General features: G+C 37.3%; 1 protein-coding gene across 5 annotated transcripts in view; it reads left to right on the plus strand.

Annotated features, from left to right (window-relative positions):
* Nucleotides 1-23,345, plus strand: part of ADGRL4 (adhesion G protein-coupled receptor L4) — a 127,313-nt gene extending 103,968 nt beyond the window's left edge. For all 5 annotated transcript variants that reach the window (XM_064428525.1, XM_064428522.1, XM_064428524.1 and 2 more), the window contains 8 exons: nucleotides 84-277; nucleotides 1,541-1,708; nucleotides 3,232-3,435; nucleotides 4,471-4,691; nucleotides 4,785-4,851; nucleotides 19,399-19,490; nucleotides 21,046-21,214; nucleotides 21,642-23,345. In XM_064428525.1, the coding sequence (XP_064284595.1) occupies nucleotides 84-277; nucleotides 1,541-1,708; nucleotides 3,232-3,435; nucleotides 4,471-4,691; nucleotides 4,785-4,851; nucleotides 19,399-19,490; nucleotides 21,046-21,214; nucleotides 21,642-21,704 (1,178 nt within the window). In that variant the 3' untranslated portion in view covers nucleotides 21,705-23,345. The remainder of the gene's footprint in view (nucleotides 1-83; nucleotides 278-1,540; nucleotides 1,709-3,231; nucleotides 3,436-4,470; nucleotides 4,692-4,784; nucleotides 4,852-19,398; nucleotides 19,491-21,045; nucleotides 21,215-21,641) is intronic.
* Nucleotides 23,346-24,648: the final 1,303 nt, after the last annotated feature.

The raw sequence follows: 24,648 nt of genomic DNA on the forward strand, positions 1-24,648 counted from the left end.
TGTTTATTGTTTCCTTAATGCCTTCAATTTTGTTCCTCCATAAAAACCCACAAACCCCTAACCATGGTCTGTTTGATTGATAGGCACTGTAGCAGTTGTCTTTCTGCGGTACAGCAACATCGGCTCTCTGCTTTCCTCGCCTAAAAACCTCTCCTCCAAAGACCCTTCTGAGCAGAGACAGACAGTAAGCTCAGCAGTTATAGCTGTTGCAATTAGCTCAAATCCACCCACACTCTATGAGCTCGAGAAAATAACATTTACCTTAAAGTATGCCAAGGTAAGGGGGTTTTTTATTATCAGCTTCAAGTAAAACAAAATATTAGCTAATCATTTTATGTGATGTAAGCATACCTGCAGCATATGATGAACTAAGACATAACTCTGTTGTTTGCCGACGTGAAGTTGCAATTTATTACTCTAATAAGATCAATCTCAAAAGTGACATCCTAAGTGCAATATACTAAATATGGTACAGAGGAAAATTGCTATGGGACTAAAGCAAGGGCAATAATGCCATCTTTGCTGGGTTGTAGTATGGATAAAATGTAGATGTCTGAACCAGAGAATATTACAGGATTGTTCTGTATTTAGGTGGGTTTTCTTTCTGAAAGTTTATCAGACAGTTAAGCATGTATACTAAAAAAAAAGGGAAGTAATGCTTCAAGGTTAATGCAAAAAAGCTAACCTGGAATTAGGGGGTAATAGCAGAACCTATAGCTTTAGAGCTTTATTATTTCTGAAATCTGAACATATTTATTTAAAACTGAGCGGTTTACTTCCAGCAAATACAGATTTTTGCTGGCTTGAATCATATGTGAAAAATTACCTTACATGGCACAAAGAATCGTCAGAAACATAACAAGAAAGCAATTCTGTAGAGAGGTGAGCAATGGAACAAAGTGTTAACCTTGGTTCCACAGCTTTTAAATTCGTTACCTCCCTTCTGAGTTAGAAATCACCTTTATATAAATTTGCATATATTTATAAAGCCTATATTACAGGGGAGACTTAGTCTTTGACTGGATTTAGTAAGCACTAACTGTACTAAATGATACTAATGGTCTTACTCATCATTGTTGTGTAGCAGGTGATATAGCAGGTGTGATATGACCCTGGCTTTATCCCAGATTGCTTTGTAAAATGCATGGAATAAGTCTCAGTTTTTGAACTGCTCATTTGGAATGGAAAAGCAATGTGGCTGTAACCTTGGAGTCTACTCCATGTTCAGCAGGTGCAAGCATATATATAACAATGTTTTCAATAGGTAGAAATTCCAACATATTTGCAGGTGCCAGCAGGGTTCAGTAATCTGATTAGACTACATGTTTGGTGGGGTTTTAGCTGTGTGAATAAATTGCTTCCATCCACAGCCATGTTTTAATTGCTTGGAATAGGCCTTGCAGAATGTGTTTTTTGTTTCCCAACCTTCCTATGATAACAAGCATTTTTTAATGAATTGTGCGGTCTAGCGTAAGAAAGGTCTCTTGATGGGAAATATCCTGCCTTTTGCCATCAGCAGAACATCTTGTTTCTGTTCCAGACTGCAGATAAAGACATTAAATGTGCATTTTGGAACTACTCAGACACAATGAATGGCAACTGGGCTACAGAAGGCTGTGAGCTGACACATTCCAACTCCACTCATATCTCATGCAAATGTAATCATCTGACTCATTTTGCTGTTTTGATGTCCTCAGGTGGCTCCGTTGTAAGTGCTATTTTAGTTTAGTGTTTTACCTGATACTTTCTTCTCTTTTCATTCCTTATGTTTTTATTTTAGTGTAACCTGCATAGTCACCCCCACCCCCCTTAGGTTGTGTCTCGGTTTTGTTCAGCAAACACACAATTTATTGTGCACAAAGCAAACAAAATTCCTCCCATATGTGTTTGAATTTCCTTATGTCCTTTCTGCAGTATTACAGAGCAGTGATGCAGCAAAGTATGTTGTTCCAGAAACACAGTCTGTTGTGCTTATTTTTGGAGCATTGCATTTCATTTTACATCTCACTTTAATACTGCTGTGGGATTTATCTGCCATTCATTGGTGGTCAGTAACCATATGGCCCCAGATTTCTGTCTCTCAAAACTTTGCCACCCATTTGTCTAACCTTGGCATCTAAAAATCTGCTTTAAATTCTCTCTGGAGAGTTAGCAGCAGCATAATCAATCTGAAGTTTATGACTATTAAACATGGACACTCACGACCAGCACAAAACTGGGAGAATGGCCATTCAATTTATGCCCTTCTTATATTAAGAAGCCCCATAGATTTCCAGGATCTCAGTGGGGATCTGCAGGAGCTCAGGTCCTGCCTCAGGAGGCAGCTTTATAAGGTATCAGAACTGACAGCAAGCAGAATATTAGCATGAATATACTGTATTGAGACAGTTCTCTCACACTGTGAATTTCATGCTGATAGAGGCTGTTTCCTGGTTGCTAAATAGCATCCTAAGACTTCAGTTCAAATTTAAAACCTTTGCAGGTACCTATATAGTTATTTTGAAAAGAAAGGCTGGGAAGTGAAGAATCTCTCATCCTTTATTTAGTAAAAAAAATACTTAGATACATTTTATGGTCAGCTGAATGCTATCCTTTTGCTGATGTACAGTCATGTATTTCAGAGTTTCTTTGTTCAAATAGCAAACAGCAAAAGAAATTGTATTCTTATACAGAAAATATTCACGTCTGGTATCGAAGTATCTTGTGTTTCTCTGGAGAAAGTTCATGTTAAATATCTGGAATAGCATTTGCTTGAAGTGATTGTTATTTCAGAGTCTTGTTTTGATCATGTTGCAAATTCAGTGAGACAGTTATTCAGTTTTGCTTATCTAAGTCAGTGCTGTGATAAGTCCTTTTATATTAGAAAATATTTGTGTCATATTAATAGATGTCCTACTGCCAGTGTATTTGTCATTCACTGAAATGAAAAATCTTTTTTGAAAATCTTATTAGGAGATACTGATGTTAATAAAAAGTTTTGTTAAGAAATATCAGAAAATGCAAGAGCAGGAATATATACAGTTTATTACTAATTTCCCCTAGAATTATATCTGTCTCACAAAAACCCAATACTTTTTAGATTATCCAAAGTGTACATTTCCAGTGAAACTCTACAAACAGTTTTGATTAATATTTGTAGAAAAGAAGAAAAGAACTGTATTATAGAATGAGGTCTTTCTTGAGACGTTACAAAGCTGTTCTTTTAAATACTATATTATAATTTTCCCCCAGGGTGTTACAAATTATAGCATTCTTACAAGAATCACTCAGCTAGGAATAATTATTTCGTTGATTTGCCTCTCCATGTGCATTTTCACCTTCTGGTTCTTCAGTGAAATTCAAAGCACTAGAACGACAATTCACAAAAACCTCTGCTGCAGCCTTTTCCTGGCAGAACTTATTTTTCTGATTGGAATTAATATGAACAACAATAAGGTGGGTAGTTTTCACTTGTGCCTTGATTTTGTATTGCAAAATAAATATACAGTATAAGATATGATCTTCCTTGTACTCCCCACACTTCCTACCTACAACAGTGACCCTGGCTTGCCAGAACAGTAACAGGAAATACAAAATGGTCATTTAAAGAAGCAAGGGCTTCATCTGAGCTGGTGTGTATTGACTTTGCTCCATGGGTTTCATTTAAAATTTGTCACCTTTACTGAGACTGTGATCTCAATGTGTTTAGCATTTTCACTTCACTTAGGATGCTGTATAAAGCATCCTAAGTGAATGGATGGCCCCCAGGTTGAGTTTTCTCTAAAATCAGGCCAGAGCTGCAATCCTAAGCTGACATCTGAGATATTAAACTGTTAGCTGGAGGACCACATTTGATGTCTTGACCTGTCCCTTTTGCTTTTCAGAAAGTTAGGGTGTTGATTTTTGCATTTCAGATTAGTTTTAAGAAATGAAATCATGCATAAATTATCAAAATATGCTACTATAAGTAGCTGAATAGGATTTAAAATCACTTGAAAAAATATGAGCTGCTATCCCTGAGGTAGCACTCCAGTACTGATGGATTGAAAAATACAATTTTACAAACACTTTGTATAACAAAAGTTATTTCAGAAATAATTCCTTGTGGTGTCTAATTACAATGTTATCAAAATAATAAAAATTAACTTTCTCTAGATCAAGCATATAGACTACTCAGCTATAACAATAAGATCAACCTAGCCAAACCATTTATACAGTTTTTTTTTGGGAAGACAAACCCTAATTTGGAAAGTTGAAGGTAGTCTCTTTATTTTAGGTAGTCTCTTTGTTTTACCATTTGCCGCAGAAAACGCTAATGAGAAAATGTACAAATGGGTGTAGGCCATGTTCTTGTTAACCAGCATTACAGCTGGGCTGAATCCCCACTTTGGGTCACTCAGTTGCTGTGCATGTACTGTTATATTATAATATATATTGAAAAAAGCCTGTTAATAAGACTATGACTCCTGCTTTCTCTGATTGAATTTCTAGCTCTTCTGTTCAATTACTGCTGGACTACTCCATTATTTCCTTCTAGCTGCTTTTGCATGGATGTGCATTGAAGGTATTCACCTCTACCTAATAGTTGTGGGAGTGATCTACAACAAGGGTTTCTTGCACAAGAATTTCTATGTCTTTGGCTATGTCAGTCCAGCCGTGGTCGTTGGAATCTCTGCTGCACTGGGATACAAGTACTATGGCACCACAGAAGTGTAAGTCACTGTTCCTGTGTCCAGATCGTTGTACAGACAGAGACAGTAATCAGAAAGCACATTTCAAGACATTTTCTGCTGTTTAATTTTCAGATGTTGGCTCAGCACTAAGAATAACTTTATATGGAGTTTTATAGGACCAGCATGTCTAATAATTCTTGTAAGTATAATTTTAATTTTTATTGTAGTACATAAAGCCAATAATAAAAGGTGTTTAATAATCACCCACCCACTGCCAGCATAGCTGTGAGTGCTAATTATAGGGCAGAATTGACTAATTTAGACCTTTTTATAGTACCTCTAAATTATTTATATGCTGTACATCTAAATACTTTACTAGTCTGAAAAATGAATGTTTGACAAAAAAGTCCAATATAATATCAGAGGAGTTTTTCCTTACTCTCTTTCTTTTATCCCAATGGTTTGTGAAATTCTGTGGAGCATTTCTGGTTTTTACAGAGAAGCATCTTTGTATGTCACTGGCATCTCAGCATGGCTCAGCAGGAGGTGTTACACAGACACCATCCTAGCAGAGAGATAATCTGGTTTTTCAAATGTTGTGTGACTTAATCTCTTATCAGTGATCGGTCATCTTTGTAAGATTAGACTGTCATCTTTGTGGTTTTATCATTCGCATGTACCCTGTCATCATCAAAGCCATTTTAAACTAAATTGCAACGTCAGAGAAAAGAACCTGCTATTTCACATGGGCAGACAAGTCAAGTATTGATAGCCCTATTTCAGCTTTGAAGAGGGCCTTTTTAATTCCTATTGGAAGTGGTTTCAAACCTGCAAATTTGGCAGGTATTACATGTTCAATTCTGAATCGAGATGCTTTTGGTGTCTCGGGAGCATTTCTAAGTGCTATAAGTTTAAGGAGCCATTCTAGCTGTAATGGGGCTTTATTCTGTATGACTGTGTTGACAGTGATAGCTGAGCTAACAGAAGGAGAAGGTGCAATAGTGAGGCCTCACAACACCTATGGTCAAGTCAGTTACAGCTGTGTTGCTTTTTAAGCTATTTGTGAGGATTTGTTAAAAAAAGAAGTGGAAGATCCTAACACATATAACTTGGTAGTGAAACAGTTTTATTTCAAGGCATCATCCATTTCAAAGCTTAATAAAGTATCAGGAATAATTCTGGTCAAATTTCACTCCAAATTCCCACTGCATATCAGGTACAACTGGAAACAACCTGCCAGATAAAACTGCACGGTTATGCCTCCCCATCTCACCCTTCTGGTGAGCACCACAGATTTTGAGAGGCAAAGCACTGTGACCTGCCTTGGGTCAGTGCTTCTGAGTAAGATAGCCCTATTGTCCAGCAGGTTACTAAGATGGAATAAAATTATGGCAAGACATCATCCTTTACTAGGAAATTCTTACAGTTCTTAAGTTTACAATTTCCTATTTCCTCTTTGGACCTTATCTTTTTTTCCATGGAGGCAGCAGGGCTGGGATTTTGTTGTTATTTCTCTCATTGCTGTTCCTCATCTGCCTTCAAGTAAAGATTTATGCACAGTGATGCATCTCTGTACAGTTAGCACACAAAAATCACATTATCAAAACATACAAAAATGCCCCAAGTGTAGGCATCTGTAACCTTGTTTTCAGCTCCAGCTGAGCTGTGCCCACTGGGGATCTCAGGTACACAGCACAGAGGCAGAGCAGGTCTGCAGTGGCTTTGCTGTAAATCTGGCTGGCTGCAGAAGTAAATCCTGCAAGCTGGACTCTGAGGCCTGTAGACATTCTTTGAGCACTCCAGATCTTCCAGCAATCCCTGCAAATTAAAAGGAAAAAGGGAGGTGTTAGAAGCTGATCCAGGCGTGTATGCCAGTGCAGCCCTCCTATGGATGAGGAGAGCAGCCAGACAGTTTCTTTTCCTCTCACTCCTTTGCCTAAGACCTGTGGCTGAACAGCAGAGAGCCCTGCTGTTGGTTGTTGGTTGTTCAGCCACTTCTTGTGTGTTATAGAAGTATTTTGTGCATTATTTTTTTTCCACAGTATTCCCATACTTTCATTTTGTGTCTCTTCACAACAATGTGCTCCTAGGCCATGGGGGAAAAGGTAATCTGCTTTCAGCAAGGTGCTTCAGCTGCTCCAGGGTTTTTTTTTTTGAGGGTTTTGACAGCTTGTTTTGATGGAGTGATAGCAAAATGAAGCCTCAACTTCAAGAGGGATATTTTCTAAGGGTGTAGGGACCTCGGTGTTTTGCTCATGCTCTATCCAAGTAGTAATGAAAAATATGGAAAAACCTATGAAAACAGGCACTGACACTAGAAGATAAAGTTGGTGTCAGATGTCTTCTCCATGGAAAGCACATTGTTGGTAGTAATTCTGTTTCCATTGTCCAGCCTTCCTGTTGAGAACACTGCATGGGCTGCAACATGAAAATGATTACTCTTTCCAAAGTAGTGCCACTCAGGCAGTCCTTTTAATTATAGGAGTCAGTCATTTCCCAATGTTTCCATTCTGCCCACAGCTAATTAAAGAGAAATAATTAAAAAATATTAATTAAGAACTCTGACAAGAAAATATCACTTTGTTCTTGGATAACCAGATAGGGCATTGTAACCATCATATTCAAAGCTGAAAAATCTGGCAGCTTCAAGTTCACCTTTAATCCTAAATTTCATCTACTAATAGTATTGAATTTGCAGGTTTTCCAAGATAGTTAGGAGACCATGGATACCAATTCTCTGGAGGGCTACTCACCACAAAATTCTTGCACAAAACCATTAAAATCATTGTCAGGACAAATGCCCATGTACCCAAATGGTGGTTTCCATTCTGTGAGTGGGACCCAGGAGATTTGTGGTTTGGATTATACTGTAATACGTTTCTGAGACAGCATGTAAATTATGAACAGAACCACTCCTGGGCCACTGGGTTATCTGTCTCAGGGCACATAGTCTCAAACACGTCCTTGGGCTGTAAATCTGTAGTAATAATGAAGCATAGGGAGCTCAAGTGTTTATCGGGAGTACAAATTAAGTTTTCCTCTGATTGCCTAAGCAGAAACACTACTTCTGAAGGTGCTTGCTTATTAATACTAAGGTTCTATTAGAAGTCTTAAGTGCAAAGCAATGGCCCTATCGATCCCATCTAAAAATTATTATTATTATTATTAGATTGGTGACTGTACATAAAAAGAAGTGGGTCAGAAACTCTTTAGATGGACTTAGCAAAGAAAGAGCATTTTAAACCTTTAAAAAACAAGCTGCAAACTGAAGATAATTTCTACAACTTGTTCCTTCCTCCTAATATTTGTAATCTTTAGAACCACAACCATTTTAACTAAAACTATGCAGTAGATTAGATCAAAGCATACAAGTAAGGAGAAATTATTTATAACAAGTATTTAAACTTTTTAATAGAAATATAAGTTTATCTCAAGCTTTAAGGGACAAACATTCATACACATGGCAGCCAGAGACTGATTGAGGCAAAGACAAATATAAGCCCCAGAGATAAAAGGTATGAACAAAGGGGAGGAAAAAACCCAGAAAATAAAAAGAAGCCCTAGAAGACTTTCTTTTCTGTTGTAATACACTCTTACAGTAATAATCTCCCTATAATAAGTGTGTATGGAATGGAAATTACTATTTGTCGCCAGGGTGATGTGGCTGCAGTTTTGATTAACATGTAATATCTGTCATCAACAAACTCCTTCCCATTTTGGAGGATTTCAACTTGACTTTCCCCACTCTGGCATCATAGCTTTTGGAGTGGGAGTAGATCTATGCAAGTGCTTTATTCTGCACCCCTGCTGGTTTTGGAAACTTTATATTTTAAACTCTATAGACACAGCATAAGTCCTTCCACTTGTACCTATTTTGAGGTTCAGCTATATATTAGTTATCCATTTGGGAGTAGAAATGATGTCTGGAAGGGTTGGCCAAGGGCTATTAACACTGTAGTTATGAAAGTCTATGAGACATTAAAAGGAAAATTTGGAAAAGAATCAGTGCTCTTCCAAGTGCAGCTCTAGCCAACCCTTCTAATATACCTGTCTCCCACAATGTTCTCCCATCAAATCTGTTCAGCTGAGCTTTGTGCAGCAAGTTCAAAGTCACCCATGAAAACATGATTTGTACCTTTACAGTATCGACAGAGTCATGCAGACTTGACTGTTGTACCTACTGTCACTGTCACAATAAATTGGCACACCTCTGTGAGGAACCAGGACTCAGAAGTGTGACGTGTTGTAACATTAATAGGTACAATTTGCCATTTGACAGTATAAATCTATCACTATCATTTGTTGAGATCACCTCTGTAATAAAAAGTACAGACTTGCTCTTTGAGGTTGGAACATTTCCAAAATTGAACATCATCCAAATAATCGTCTCTGTGGCTTTTATCCAAACATCCCAGTGCTGTGCAGTGAGGAGGTAGCTCCTGCACGCTATTCCTTGTTTTACTCCTCTAATGAGTGTTTTTAGGGACTTTGAAGGTGTCTGGCTTGGCTTCAAGTTCCAGTTTCTTGAAACAATTGGTAATTGTAGTGTTTACAACTATAAAAATGGCTTATACATGAACCCTGCAATTTTCAGAGCATTCTTGTGCACTTGGCTTAGAACATACAAGCCAAGAATAATTCTTGGGAGTGGTGTCCCCAGAAAATCCAAGCTCTTTTTTAATAAATGTAATGAATAATCAACTGTAAAGCAAAAATATTCCAAGAACTTCAGTGATTGATTAACCATACTGGTTTGAACCTTTATTGTATAAATGAATGGGTAAATGAATAAAATATACAGATTGCAGTTGCAAAATGAAAAAAAGTGACATATGAGTGATGAAAGCAGGCTAACAGTAGAGTAATGCTTTTCATTAAGGAACTGCCTGCATATTCATTAGAGCTAGTCGATTACTTAAAAAATACATTCATCAGATAATTTATTTGATGAATTTTACCATTATTTGTCAAATAATTTATTCAACAAAAAAAGGTAAAATTAATGGATTAGTACATTTATCAAATCTTAATGGACAGCTCTAATACTTATTCAGTTCTGTACATTTAGGTTGATTCAGGATTAGTAATACTGCTGCAATCAATGCAGAAGAATTCCTGGCAAATCCATTACTGTGTTGTTTTCTCATATACTCACAAATTTCATGTACTTAATCTAGACCATTCAAACTGAACATATTTCTTATAAAAAATAAATATTCAAAGAATCTAAGGTATTACCCAAGCTTCAATAAAAAACGGTCTGATAGACCATTGTTACCATTTAAAAATAAAAATGAAAAGAAAAATAAAAGCAGCCCCTCTGAGTTGAGTCACATCACAGTGATGTCAAATCCAGTGCCTCTTTGGACTTCCTCACCTTATTATCCCTGTTTTTCAGTGAAACATTGCACAATCAGTGTTCCTGACATTTCTTGATATTCTAAGAATTATTATCAAAAATGTTGCTTGACCTCTGACTTCCACCACAATAAAACATAGTGCCATCTCATATTTTTCAGTGAATATTTATGCTCTGAAAAATGCTACGGGTTCTTTTGTGATAAATGTAGTTATGTTTCTTAGATAGATGTAATATATATACTCTACTGTTTATTGTAGGTTTTTCAGAAAATAGCAATTTTAAACATCTTTTTATATCTACTGTTATTTCTCAGTCTGCCTTTTTAGTGGAAATAAATTCCTACTGGGACTAGCAATGCCTTTATTATTCTTTTTTAAAGAGTAATAGTCCCCTTTTCATTAGCCTCTCAGTGGCTTCAGTTAAAGGTGTCTCCATGGCATTTCTTATGCCATTGTGGATAAAGTGGAAAGAATTAATTATATAGTGGCATTAAAGACCGAGTCTGTAACTTTGCTTGAAACAGATTTGTTTAAAGCACAGTGCTGTTCAGCAACAATACCTGCTGTGCTAAATAATAACTGAGTCAGAAAATACTTGCCCTGTTCAGTGGACAGGATCAGCTTCAATCTCCAAGACATAGTTCCTGTATTGCCAAACCCAATGGATGCAATTTTTCAGCAAGACCAGAGCTTTCACATGAATCAAGGTTTTATCTTCCTGCTCTCTGCCATTAAATCCCCAATTCTATGGTTTCTGGAAATACTTAGAAAAAAGAGGGTGTGTCCATCAGTTATATTAAAGTAATTAGAAAAATTACTTGATCCTGTGTTATTGCATAGTAACAAATTCATCACAGAAGGCTGAAGGGTCCTTGAAGGATGTTCCAAACAAAAGTTTGTTTTTTAAAAATTCAACTTAGTAGTTCTGTAAGAAAAAACTATATGAAGTTCTCCCTTGCAGTCACTGGAAGGACACTAGAGTTGAAACTCAAGCGTGTCCTCTGTCACCCAGAGTGAACCAAGCAGACACAGCAGGGGAGGGAGCACAGGTGGATGTCAAGGGAGAGAAGAGCACCTGCATGTGCCAGCTGGCTGCAGATTTCCAGAGATGTTCCACAGCTCAGCGCAGATTAATGTCTCACACATCCTCCTTCAGTTCTAGAAAGACATACTGTGTCCACTCTTTTAATGGATCCGTGTATAATCAGCTTTTGTGGATTTTTTTTTTTCAGGAAAGCCACACAATTGACTGAAATGGGTTGGTTTTGTTGTTTTGTATTTTAGGGTTTTATAATTTTTTAATATCATTTTGGTGGTTCTGTTATATGCCTTTTTCTAAGCACAATTACTATAAACATATATGCTCACCCTAAATTGTTCACTGCAAGGACAACATAAATTTGCTTTAGATAGATAGCACAGACTGATGATGTCTTTTGGACTTTCTTAGCAATTACATAATGACTTCATCCACATGACATCTCACTTCAATCACATTTTCTTCCACTATCCTACTGCCCCTTTGATTCATCCTTGACAGGCATCAGTGAGGTGAACTTAACTTCACAATAGTAATTGCACAGGAATACTGTGCTTGGAAATCTCACCTGGACACTAAAAGAAGTTTTTGTGGTTTTAAATAAATCACACCATGGGATTTTTGTGACCATATCCACAGCAGTATCACAGATAGTTCTGAAAAAAAAAAAAAAAAAGGCCAAATCCTCAAGAGGATTTGGCAAATTGTGGAAGGTATGGATAGGTTTCTGAGAAATATTCACTCCTACAAAACTGAAAATCACAGACTTCACATCTCAGTCATGCTCCTGATACTTTCTCCTTCCTGGTAGCTCATCCAGTCACTGAAGCTAGTTGTACTAAAAGATGATGTACAACTATTTTGCTCCTCTTTGTTGTGTGAAACTCCTGCAGGGCTCCTGCACAAGGCTCCAGATGCAGCCTAAGAAAGGTTTCCATGTTTGCAAGGAAACCATAGGGATAGGAGCAATGTGTATTCTGAACTTTTTGATGCACCTTGAATCAGTTCATTAAACAGCCTGATTTATGTCACTCCCACAAGACAATACATCTTCACAAAATCTTCTTGGAAAAGAAGGCTAAACCTAGGTATTATTTACACAGTGAGCAAAATAGACCCCCAGTCCTACCACTGAATCTAGCTGGGGTAACATTTATGGCTGAGGTCAGGTACAGTTCTGTTGGTTCATCCCTCCTGCCCTTGGCTGCAGAGCTGACAGTAAATAATGTGTTTGGTTTTGCAATCCAATAAGAAATAACATTGAATGCACAAGTCTGCAAAGCTCTTTACCCTGATGAAAAGCATGGAACCCTCAGTTATTTATTTATTTACGTCTTCTTTTAAGTGTTCTAAAAATATAAAGAAACACTTATTTGACTCTAAATCTATAGCTTGAAGTATGTAAAAGAAACCTTTGAAGTATTCATAAATAAAAAGCAATCCTATGTGAAATGTTTTTCCCCGAGTCAGGCTTTGTAATAAACTCATTTGGCTATGTTTTAACTTTTAAAACAAGTGAAATCATTAAAATCTTAGAAGCATAAAATTCTACCCCTGAATAATTGAAAATATTTCCCAAAAATACAGCCTAAAGGGGGTTCATTAATGTTTTTGTTCCATTTCCTACTCCCAGATAAGACTCCTGTTGTATACTTAAAGCTTTCGAGAAGATATATTCACTGGGGACATGGTAATGAGATAAATCAGTCAGGAGACAAACCCTGACTGTTTGACTGCCAGCTTGTGTCCAATTTTATGCAATTAATATAGCATACATTTTCATTTTGAAGCTTAAACGGTTGTATTGTTAATAACTTAATTCCGTTCTCCCCTGACTGCAATAACGATGACCCACTGAACGTTGTCGTTTTACCCAGCCATTAGCCATCCAGCCAGAAAGACAGAAATGTATCGCTCTCCGTGGCAGAACTCAGACCATCACAAGCTCATTAATTCAAACACTTGTAATGAGGGTCATTGTACAGACTGATACAGATACAGCTGCTCTGAACTTCAGACATTTTTTGAAAGAGCCAAATTCAATATGATATATGTAAAAAATTCAAGTATATGCCTAAGAGAGCAGCAGGAGAAATTTTCTCATTCTTTTTTGTGAGATCTGACATCAGCATATAGATGGTTTCATCAATTATTGAGACAGAGACTAAGAAAGGAAAAGGGAATGATTTGGGGGTTTCATTTTTGAAGTTTGAATGTAAAGTGCTCAGACTGAATCAGAACTAGTATGTCTGAGTCTTTAGAATAAGCTGCCTCTTTCTTATACCGTCTCTTCTTTGTAACACTAGAGAGCCTTTAAAGGCTAGTATTTGAAATGTTTTAATAACTTTTGAAAGGCTGGGGGTGTATCTTTTTACACAAAGATATCATACATTAAATTACTAATTCCTTTTTCATTCTATAAATAATGTGTATTGGAAATAGTCTCAAAACCTCTGCCTCATATTAAACAATTGCAGCAGTTTTGTTTTTTAAACAAAACTGTCTTCAGATAATCCTGGATGAGGAACTGGGGGGTGAGGGAAATCCAGGTCTTTCTGCTCCGGTGAATATTTAATTATTTATATGGCATGGAATAGATCCAGCAGTAGCAGTGAATAACTATACAGAGCTGGAGAAACCAGGGGTCACAGCCGAGTCTGAATATTAAGTAAAACAGAAAACTGTGCCCCATGTCTCCAACATCCTGTATAAATGTGCTGTCCACAGGGATTTTCATTGTTCAGGAGTGTCCTTTCTGGTTTTATTCAGAAAAGCTATCCTAGTCAGGAAGCGTTTCCTGGTGAAAACACAGTCTAAAACAGTAAATGTCTTTTAGTGCTAATGAACTGGCATTTTTCAAGAAAAAAAGTATTGGACGAATTTTTTTTGAATGCCCTGTCCTGATCCATTTAATTCCATCAGAAGTCCAGGTGCTAACTGAGCTACCACCATGAAAGACAGACCATTCCCCTCTGAGCTTTCAAGTGCTCTTTTGCTTGCTTTAAAAAAGGAAGGGGGGGAAGAAGGAAAACAGATGTCTTAGTTGTCAAATTTGACAGCTTTCAGCTACCTTGATGGGGCAAAATTATGATAGATCACTTCACTCCGTGTCTTACAATTTAATTGTAATTAATTATGGAAGAAATTACAGCTCTTCAACATGAGTGCAAATATTTTTATTTGCAAGTTTTATTAAATTTTGTGTAGCTCATCCTATTCAGTGTTCAGCTCATCCTATTCACCATTCTGTGTCTACACAGGGAGAGTCTCATGCAGTCTGAAACACTAACATCATATTTACTTGAGGACAGAACACTACAATACTCTTCCAGTATGTAAAATAGGTACATTTCAGAGTGGAATTAAGGACCTATTTTAAATATAGCTGTTGCTAGGCAATGTGTTATTAGCAGAACTCCAGCAGCCTGGAACATTTAGGATTTTAGGACCTGCATGTGCATTCTTATATTATGACTTATTTTCTAAAATACTAGCAATCCACAGAGAAGTTGGTAATTTCCTTAGACAATAGATGAGATTATTCCTCAGTGCTCTCTGCTGGGGCAGTCCCAGACCTGACAGGAGTGGCAGCCAGAGCAGCAGCACCTTGCTCTGTCCATGCCCAGCTTTCCTTCATGGCAGGAGCACCTGCTCAGGTAGTAGGGAGACAGAGGGAGGGATACTAATCTGCAAGCAGATTTTCAGAGCTACCCTAGATGTAGATGGAGGTAAGTTAACTCCATACACTGCTTTTCCCATCCATGTACTAAAATACATATGATTGATTGAACAGAGCTCCCCGGGCTAATTCCTTTGGCAAAGTCTCCTTATTGTTAACCAGATGATTAGGAGAGCATAAGGAAATTTCTTTGAATTCTAAATTGCTTTTTCTCTCCTACAAGAGGACATTATCCAGATCAGTGCTGTGGGTCAGATCTGATCCTAGGAGTTGTACCACTCCAGATTGCTCTGAACTCTTCCTTGTGTGCCTGCTGGGCCTAACCCACCAACACCACAGTTCTGAGCATGGGAACTGTAACATGGAGATCCCCAAAACAGCTGCAGGAAAAGTTCACTGTTCTGCTCTTTACCACAGCATGCATCCATTCCTGTGAATGTCTTGGGACTGCCATTCTCTGTGGTGTGTAGTGATAAAGCCTTGACAAGGCTTTTTTAGGAGTTTTACTATTTAACTGGCATTCTGCATATTAGCTTAATGGGGCCAGAATTCACTCCAAAACCCTAAATCCTTCTGACCCTTTTCATATGTGATGTCCCAGAGAGAGATATAACACTTACCATCCTTCCTTTAAACTCCATCTCAGGTGTACAATACAACCCAGCTCCTGCAGGTTTGTATCTCCTTAGAGATTATCCAGGGTTATACAGCTACATAAATGTAGTTGCCCATATCTACAGAATCCTGATTTCATGGGCATCCTAATAATTGCTCTTGTTCGTTGTCTATTTCACACAAATATATTTTAAGCTTTTCATTTGTTCATAAATATCCCACAACATTTCTAGAATTTAAGAAGGCTAAAAATACTTTTACAAATATCTTTAGGGAGACTTGATTCCCTGAAGATGCTGTGAGTGGAGGCTTTTTCTGTATCAGTCCTTGACTTTGATTAACCACTTTAAAAAAAGGAATAGATTAATTATTAAAATTAGTCCTGTAGTGCACCTGAGCAATGATGAGTGAAACATCATTCCCACTGAATTGCAGAGGAGGCAGGGCTGAGGATGCTCAGCACTTCAGAGAATTGCCCTGGTAGGGAGAAAGTCAGAGGTGTTCTTTGTAAAATCATAAAGATTGAGTGCACTGTTTGCCCAATAGCAGTTTGGGGTGGTTTGTTAAATAAATAAAATACAAAAAAATTATTCAGTTCAGGGCTTGGAATCAATGCAATTCCCCTCTAGTCTATTAGACTTGCCGAGAAGCCCCTCTCAGGACATGAAGCAGTTTCTCTGACTGCTCAGCCATGTAATAGCACTGAAAACAAAGGCACCAGAACTCTCCTTGTCACACTGTAACATCGTTATTCACTTGATAAAACTGCGGCCAGGCCACAATGCCTCACGCTCTGGGTTTGCCCCAAGCTGCAGAATAACTGTGCTCATTATTCAGGTAACTTGTCCCTAGGCTGGCCCTGTGCAGAGCCTGTCCTGGGCTCGGTGTCACAGCTGCCTGCACATCCTGCTCTGCTCCAGCCTGCTCCCTCTCCGGGGACTGCACGCCTTATGTTTGCCTCTTCCTTCTCACTCACCTTGCCTGTCACCTTAAGGCAGTCTTAATTATAGTATCATTGAAGGTTTACTCAACAAGATCTTAAGACTGTGGTTTAATTACAAAAATGAAAACACATTATTGCAACCAAAGTAAGTATAAAACAATATTTGGCTGTAAGGAGCAATCAAAACTTTTTAGATGTTTCAGTGGCTCTCATCCAGAACCACCTCTCTCTCAGACAGAAAATTTGGGGATCCAGGACTTCTTGTGCACATCTATATTTTAGATTACTTCTACAGCCTACTACCTCAATTTCTGCCTGTTGGAAACTCAGTTTTGGGTACAAATTCAAATGTCTTAAGTGCTTGTATCTTTTGGCTAGGTATTTTAAGTGATTTGACTTCTCATTCCATTTGTTGGAACACATAAATCTCTTTGGGGATATCAATTCTATTTCCCCTTTAGTCCTAATAAGTTCAATTTATTAGTATTCATACTCAGTCCTGCCATCCAATATGAACTTTCTACTTCACATTTCCCAGAAACATTTGAGGCCATTGATATGTTCACGGCAAAGAACACGCAGAGTATCAGGTTGAAGCAGGATGCATTAAGTTTAGGATACCTTTTGGGATATCTTTTGGATTACCAGTTTTCTCCAAAGGCTGCACTTGACACGTTGTTTACATTAGCTAGTTTTTTTCTCCTGGATTTACCCATGAGTTCAGGCTATTGTTTTCCCTCGTGTTTTGCTCAATTTCTGTCTCACAGGGTAGTTACTACAACTTTGTTGTTATCCATTTCATCCCCCCTCAAAGGGGGATGCAGTTCCAGAGGTTTCTAACTTAGGTTGAAGCATTGTGTAAAGCCAGTCTATGTGCTTTCACATTGCTATAGGATTTTTTTTATTAATGGAGTGCTTAAAAATGGGGCAAAGACTGACTTAAGACTTTAATAAATCTTGGAAACGAGCTGGTGTTTCAGAAGTTAAGTTCACCCTCATTACCCTGTAACACTACCTCCTGTGAGGCTACCTGAGACATATTGTACAATAATTGTGTTCTGGCAGCTGACTCCAAGAAGCTGGTGTTAACCTCCCCTGTTCCCCTGATACGTACAGATTATTCCCATTAGAATGGGTTGGTGAATGAAAAGATCATAGTTAATGGGTATTACTTTAATGCAGAAGGCCAAATCCTATTATCCTGTGAAACGGACAGTGCAAATGTATTTGTGCAAAGGAGCCCCACTGGGACAAGGAGAAATGGAGCCTGCTGCCCACCCCGTCCTTGCTCAGCAAAACCAAAACCTTGCCAGTTTTGCAGCTGTTTTTGTGAGAAAGGGGGGTTGGCCCATGCAGCTTCTCACAGAACCTATTTCTGGCAGTTTCTAAAGAAGTTGCAGTGTGTTCTTCATACTTCTGGTACTTCAATCACATTTCCAGCTACCTTTTTCAAATTAATAAGTACATTAGGTGAATAATATATCAAATAACTTTATGCATACACTGTAATGCAGATTCACCAACAAATATAAGATAAAAAGTAAGTCTGCATATAATTATCCACAACTGCTGACTGACTCATAATTAACTTTGAAAAATTGCTGGTTTAGGAGATATCATAGATTACAATTTTAAATATAAGGAGCTGCACAATAGCTCTCATGATCAGCACTAGTACAAGGTGTTCAATGAAGGATTAATTCCCTAAACTGCTCATCAGCTCTATCTCCTGTCTTATCAAATTGTAAATATATTATGCTGCATTAAACTACGAGCATGCAGCTAATTATAGCAAAGACTGTTTAATATTAGATACTCCCCTCTTGACACAAGAAAAATGTTCAAAGGACATACTTTATGAGTGTTAACAAATGGAAGTGATTCCTTTTTGAGTGGTGCTGTGCTCCAGCAGCTTTTTGTTCTTATTTCAGAGACCTTTTTTTAGTTTGGGTTGGGTTTTTGGTTGTTTTCTTTTTAAGAAAAAGAAGCAGAGGAAAAACCATAGTCTTTCTGGAGAAACAACTTGGGGAAGGCATTAATTCTGTTTATTCTACATCTGGAAGCCCACAGGAACTGACCAAGGGATTGCAACTAAGGATTTACAAATAGCACCTGAATGACACACAGCTAAAATTTTGTTATTTGCTAATATTTTAATTATATTCTGATGTTAAATGCTGCAAAGTAAGAAGGCGACCAACCACATTTTTAAAGGAACACAGTATAAATTTAACTGAAAGATCAGTGAAGCCTAGCCAAGCCAAGAGAGGATCATTTGCAAAATTGCTTATTTTAGTTGCTTTTCTTTGTTTCAAACTCAAATCAAGCAAAGCCATTGTAAAAAATCAAGGAAAAAAATACCAAAATTATTTATCTATGAAAAAAAAAAAAAAAACATAAAAGAGAAGATATACAGCAAGCAGTCTTTCAGTAAAAGCCAGATTTTTTTAATTATTTCTGTAAGCCTCTAAGATTTTTCTGTCACTTGAAAGTTTTCACATGCCAAAGACCTCAAATCATATGAGGCTATTAATGTTATTTAGCAACAAAAGACACGCATATTCCAAGATCAATATGATTCAGTACAATAAAAACACATTGGATAGAGGGTTTTTTAGGAGTTTCTGAATTTTCCTTTCCTTTCCTTTCCTTTCCTTTCCTTTCCTTTCCTTTCCTTTCCTTTCCTTTCCTTTCCTTTCCTTTCCTTTCCTTTCCTTTCCTTTCCTTTCCTTTCCTTTCCTTTCCTTCCCTTTCCCTTTCCCTTTCCCTTTCCCTTTCCTTCATCTCTACTTAGGAAAAATAATCTCAGCAGGAAATCAAAGAGATTTACCAATAAAATCAATAAACATTTGCAGACTGCTGGTAGTGATACTGTTGAGATAAGGTAAGGGACATCCCTGTTTGATCAATGTTTATTTCAGGGCTCATATATTTTTTTTAATAGAAGTGAATCAGAACAGGGTGGGTTTTTTCCCTTCCTGGCATGGGATTCTGTAGATTTCAGATACACAGAAATTTTATCTGACTTATTTCATTTAAATGTTTAACAGTTATTGGCATTCAAAGGTATCCTGGTTTGAACTAAGTTTTTTTTCTTCTCTCCCCCCAGGTTAATTTGTTGGCTTTTGGAGTGATTATTTATAAAGTATTTCGACACACTGCAATGTTAAAGCCAGAAGTCAGTTGTTATGAAAATATAAGGTAAGTTTGCTATTCAGTACAAATTCTACCTTCTTTCTGAATGTTTAAATACAGACAGAGATGATAATGAGGATTCAAAAGTGACAATTTAATATCCTGAAATTTGTAGGAAAAGAAATTTTTTTTTCTGTCATTACCTTTCTATATATTTGGACATAAATTTTGCAATCATTATTCCCACTGAGTCATACCTTGTATGATAGGGTGTGTGTGAAAGATGCACAAAGAAAAGAAGTGGCTGATATCAACCAGAGGGGAAAGGCTGATGGCAAAGTTAAAAAAGTAATTGCCCTTTTTTCTTAAGTATTTTCCACAGCCTCAGTGCAAGGTAAAACAGAATTCAAATCTATGTCTGAAATGGGACCAAAATATTTGCCTTGAAGTAACAAGTGATAAGAGATGGGAGCCATTCACGTTACTTGGGAGAAGTCTGGAGTAGGACATTATGGTTCTGTGGCACTGGGGGGATGGAGCAGATTCTTTACTTTGCATGCTGCTATGATTTTTCCATCAACTCACTCTCTTTAAAACTGATTTATAGGGACCTTGAAAACCGTTTGTGCAGGAAAAGCTGAAGTGTACTACAGGGAATATTGAAAACAACTTACTGTTTGTGTTGCTTAGGAACACTCCTGCAGTTTCAATGCATTGCACTAGATTTATAGTTAGGATTTAGCAATTGTTTGATTGATTACTTTCTCTTACTCCTCACCTTTCATGGCTTCATGTGGTGGCCTGTTTCTAATGAAGTTGAAAATTATTCATTTTCAGGGGAACAGTGCTAAAAATGTCTGCTGTTCAAAGGAAGTCCTGCAATGACTGAGCTGAGAATGAATAAGAAAGTAATCAGTAGCTTCATTTCCAAGACAACATGCTGTAATTTGTGCAAGTCTGTGAGCAGGGCTCTACAGCATCTTGGAAAAAAAAAAATCGTAGCCAATCAGTTCCTACAATTTAAAGGCATCAATATGCTGACCCAGGAACTATTTGAGAGTTCTTGTGTTCTAAAAACAACTTTTTTTTTCTTTTTTAAGAGACAGAGTTTTAAAAAGAGTCTGGTTTTACAACTGGCACCGTCCTCTGCAGTGAACCTGAGAGGCAGCATGGGAATCCTTTGATGTCATGTACACCCACTGACCTAAGAGCATACTGAACATTTTTCTGGGTTATTTTTTTGAGGAAGATAGGGGGGAGGAGGAAAAGTGGGGAAATGCTTCATAACAGACATATGTTTTTCCTTGGGGAATTACACTAACAGTAGATTTAAATCAAATCATATGGTGCTGCAGTACACCAGAGAAAACATATCTGAAGATTAAAGAAGCCAGTGTTTTAAGGCCCTCCAGTTTTACTCCTTTGCTCTTCCAAAGTGATTATGTGACTTTGTTCATGCTACAGTGCTACAGCACACCCTGAAGAGCAGCCCCTGCACTTGCACTTCTCAGGCCTTTGCAGCTGTGAAAAAATTTCCAAGGCAGCATTCAGCACTCAAAGTGGAGGAAAAGGCAAGCAGCATGTGCCTGTGTGTTGTTCACAATGTTTTCTTCCTGTCCAGATCCTGTGCCCGTGGTGCTCTTGCTCTCCTGTTCCTCCTTGGGGCTACCTGGATTTTCGGGGTCCTCCATGTGGTCCAGGGATCTGTGGTTACTGCCTATCTTTTTACAATCTTCAATGCATTCCAGGGGATGTTCATCTTCATATTTCTTTGTGTGCTGTCTAGAAAGGTAAGTGTCCTATTCCCTGTGGAAGTGACTCAGTCTCATGTCCCTGCACTGTCCAGGTGCCCAGCCCTGAAGCTGAGCATCTGCCTTCACTGGAGGCAGAACCTCTGTCTGGTTTTTACATTCTCACATATTTTCTCCAGTTTTGAAACTAAGTGTTAAACACAGAAGAATGGGGCTTTTTAACTGTAAAACTGGTTACCCTGATGAAATAATACAATGTGGGCAATAAAACCTCCAGTCTTTTCAATTAGCAGCAAGATTCACCCACACTAGCCTGGGATGATACTTTCTTCAGTGGTCTGTCCTAAAGTAAATATCAGCCCCACCTTAAAACATCTAGTCACAGGAGCGGTACAAAATGAGTTCAAAGACATACAGACCTATTAATAAATCTATTTCATAATGAAATTCAATATTTTTATTTCAGATTCAGGAGGAGTATTATAGATTGTTCAAAAATGTTCCTTGCTGTTTTGGCTGCTTGAGATAAAGGGAAGGAAAGCACCCAAAAGCATCTCAGCAGAAGAAGGAAGCAACCTACATGGTGTTGTTATGGATATCACTGCAAAATATGGTATTGTGAAAGTATGAAATGACCCAGTGAGCAAACATATCTCTTAACTGAATTACTGGTTTTGTACATACATGCACATTCGTGCAGAACATCTGTATTATTCTGTATACTAACAGTATACAAAACAAACTGGACCATTGAAAAATAAATATTAATAAAGAAAAGGGAAAGAAACAAATTTCTAAAGAATCTCAAGACTTCATGACTGAGGTTTTGTGTCTAATATTAAAAATATCTGCGGTTCTTGAAAGCAAGATACCAAAAACCAACTGGCACAGCAGATTTTATGAAGTGCCTTGCTAGTGGAAACATATTCACCATCCTTTTGTAGTGAAAAACTTCATACATTAAGTTGCATGTGACCATCTGCAGGGAATGGGTTCCATTAAAGAGTCAATAGATAAAGATCTGTTTCAGCCTAGACTTTTGAAAACATTTCTTTTAATTTAAAGTAGATTAAAAAAGGAATTTGTTTAATATTATTCTCTTATCACTCTGAAATATATATTTGTATATTAATCAATCCTTTATTTTTATAACTTCTAAAGAACTGTTTAGATCTAAAGAGCTGAGGTCAGATCTGATACAAAAATGGTGGGACAGTCATTTTATAACTGAAATATTATTTTGTGAATACTTTGAAAAAGATCTGGTTCTCATTTTATTTAATTGCCAAAAAGACTGAGATCTGCTTAACTGGCACTATGATTTTGGAGGCTGTGGGAAGAAAATGCTTTCACAGGTTTGTCACTTCATAGATAGTTGGAATCCAGACTTTGTAGGATCAAATTAAAGTGGTGGAAATCACCCATGCAGAAGACAGATTTAAATTCAAGGTAATGTGGCTCTGTACCATGTAAAATTCCAATTACAGCAGTTTTCTCATAGCATCTTTGAGTCAAGCAGTTGTCTCCTCTGAGGCTCCTGGGTTTGACTCAATCCTGCACTTAACCTTAGGAGTATGTACAGAACCGCTAAAATCAAAGGGAATACCGAAGTGCACATTTGGCAGATGAGAGCACAAACACAAGGCACCAACCATTCCACCCATGGCATCTGACTTATTTGAAAAGGATGCTTTAATTTCACCCTTTTAGCACCTAAATTATGTGAAGTTCTGAGAAATTTCCTGTCCACATTGCCTTCTCAGGAAGTGTCTAGGATCTCAGATGAAGCCCAGTATTTTTGCCAGTGAGGCACTGTAAATATGTAGTTGTTAATAAATCCCACTGTTGTGTTGTCTGTTAGAATAAAGCACTAGTCTGAATTTTATTTATATTAAAGGAAATCCTTTTTTAGTAATGGTCTACTTTGGTTTTTATCTTTTTTTCCTTATACACAAAGTTTTCATTGTATGCACTGCAATGGTAGGCTTCATTAAGTATGTTCCTGTGTCGAGTTTTTTGAAAAAAGAGTAGTCTATTTTTCAAAAAAATACTAAAGAAATCTCCTGGTCCTTTGAATGTAAAATATGTGAATAAACTGGAGTGCTTTGCTTTCACATTTTGACATTTCCATTCATTTAAATAAATACAGTGGTAAAAGTTCACATTGTTACATATCATTTGCCCTCAATTATTTGCTGTATTTCCTTTGCTTTTGCATACGTTCTTCTAAGGTTGGGAAATGCAGATACATACTACTTAAAAGGGTATTTTTAGAAGGATATCTACCAGCCCATCATTTTTAATCTCCTGCAGAACTGTAACCTATAGTAAGCTGATCTGGACAAAGCATCTCTAGTAACTATATAATGACTTCAGCATGCTCAGGGAGATTGAAAAAGTTCCTTGGAAAGAAAATATATCATAAATGTTTAGCTTATAATAGTCTTTGCAATGAAAGAACATCTTTTATAGGAAAACTGCTCTCCTATGTCTGGGTCAGATCTTCATTGAAACTCTGTTTTCCTTACATACAAGGATGAGTTTTCATCTTTTACTACAGCACATAAAGAGCAGATACATTTTTTTAGATTCCCTGCCTCTCTATCCCTGAAGGATGTTGCAACTGTCCTACCTAGCACATGCAGATGTACTGACAAGCAATTAAAAGATTTATTTCTCACAGCCCTTACTTACATGAACCCCAGCCCAGCAGAGAGAGAAGGAGTGACATTGAACATAGATTGAAAAAATAAAGGTTTCAACAAGATATGAGGAAAATCCTTTTCACCATGAGGACAGTGAAGTGTTGGAAAGGATTGCCCAGAGAGTTTATGCAGATGTGTTAAAATCTTTGGAAGTTTTTAAGACTGCATAAAGTTCCCAGCAACCTGATCTCAACCTGACCCTGCTCTGACCACGAGGGTGAATGAGATGACCCTCTGAGATCCCTTCCAGCCTGGGTTGTTCTATTAGTCTATGGTATCAAATCAGGAAAATAATAATCAGGCATTAGTTACAATTTTGTTATGCAAACTTGCCCTCAAGTGCTATGCAAACTGTTTTTCCAAAGGTAAATTCATGTAATCTATTTATCAGATCAACTAGCTGACTGGTCTGAAAACTAAGAATTTTGTTCAACACTTTTTAAGATTACACACTATTGAGAGGCTTGTGACTTGTCCAGTGGGGCCAACAGGAAAAATAAATAAGTAAAAACAAATCATTGATTGACCAGACATATAAAAAGTATAATGTTAAGGTTTCACTCTGAAAATAAATGCTTGATGAAGAACTTTTTTCCATTAAACCAAAAAGAAAGTTGTGTTCAGTGTTGCATTTCAAGGTGTGTTTCAGAATACAATAAATAAGGTAAAGACTTGTGTATTCTGAAATAAATATTCCCTCAAAGAATTAGAATGTTGTTTCAAAGAAACTGCAATATTATCACCATAGCCATTGGGAGGTTTAGTCTG

This window comes from Passer domesticus, chromosome 7, assembly GCF_036417665.1.
Source record: "Passer domesticus isolate bPasDom1 chromosome 7, bPasDom1.hap1, whole genome shotgun sequence".
Lineage (NCBI taxonomy): Eukaryota > Metazoa > Chordata > Aves > Passeriformes > Passeridae > Passer > Passer domesticus.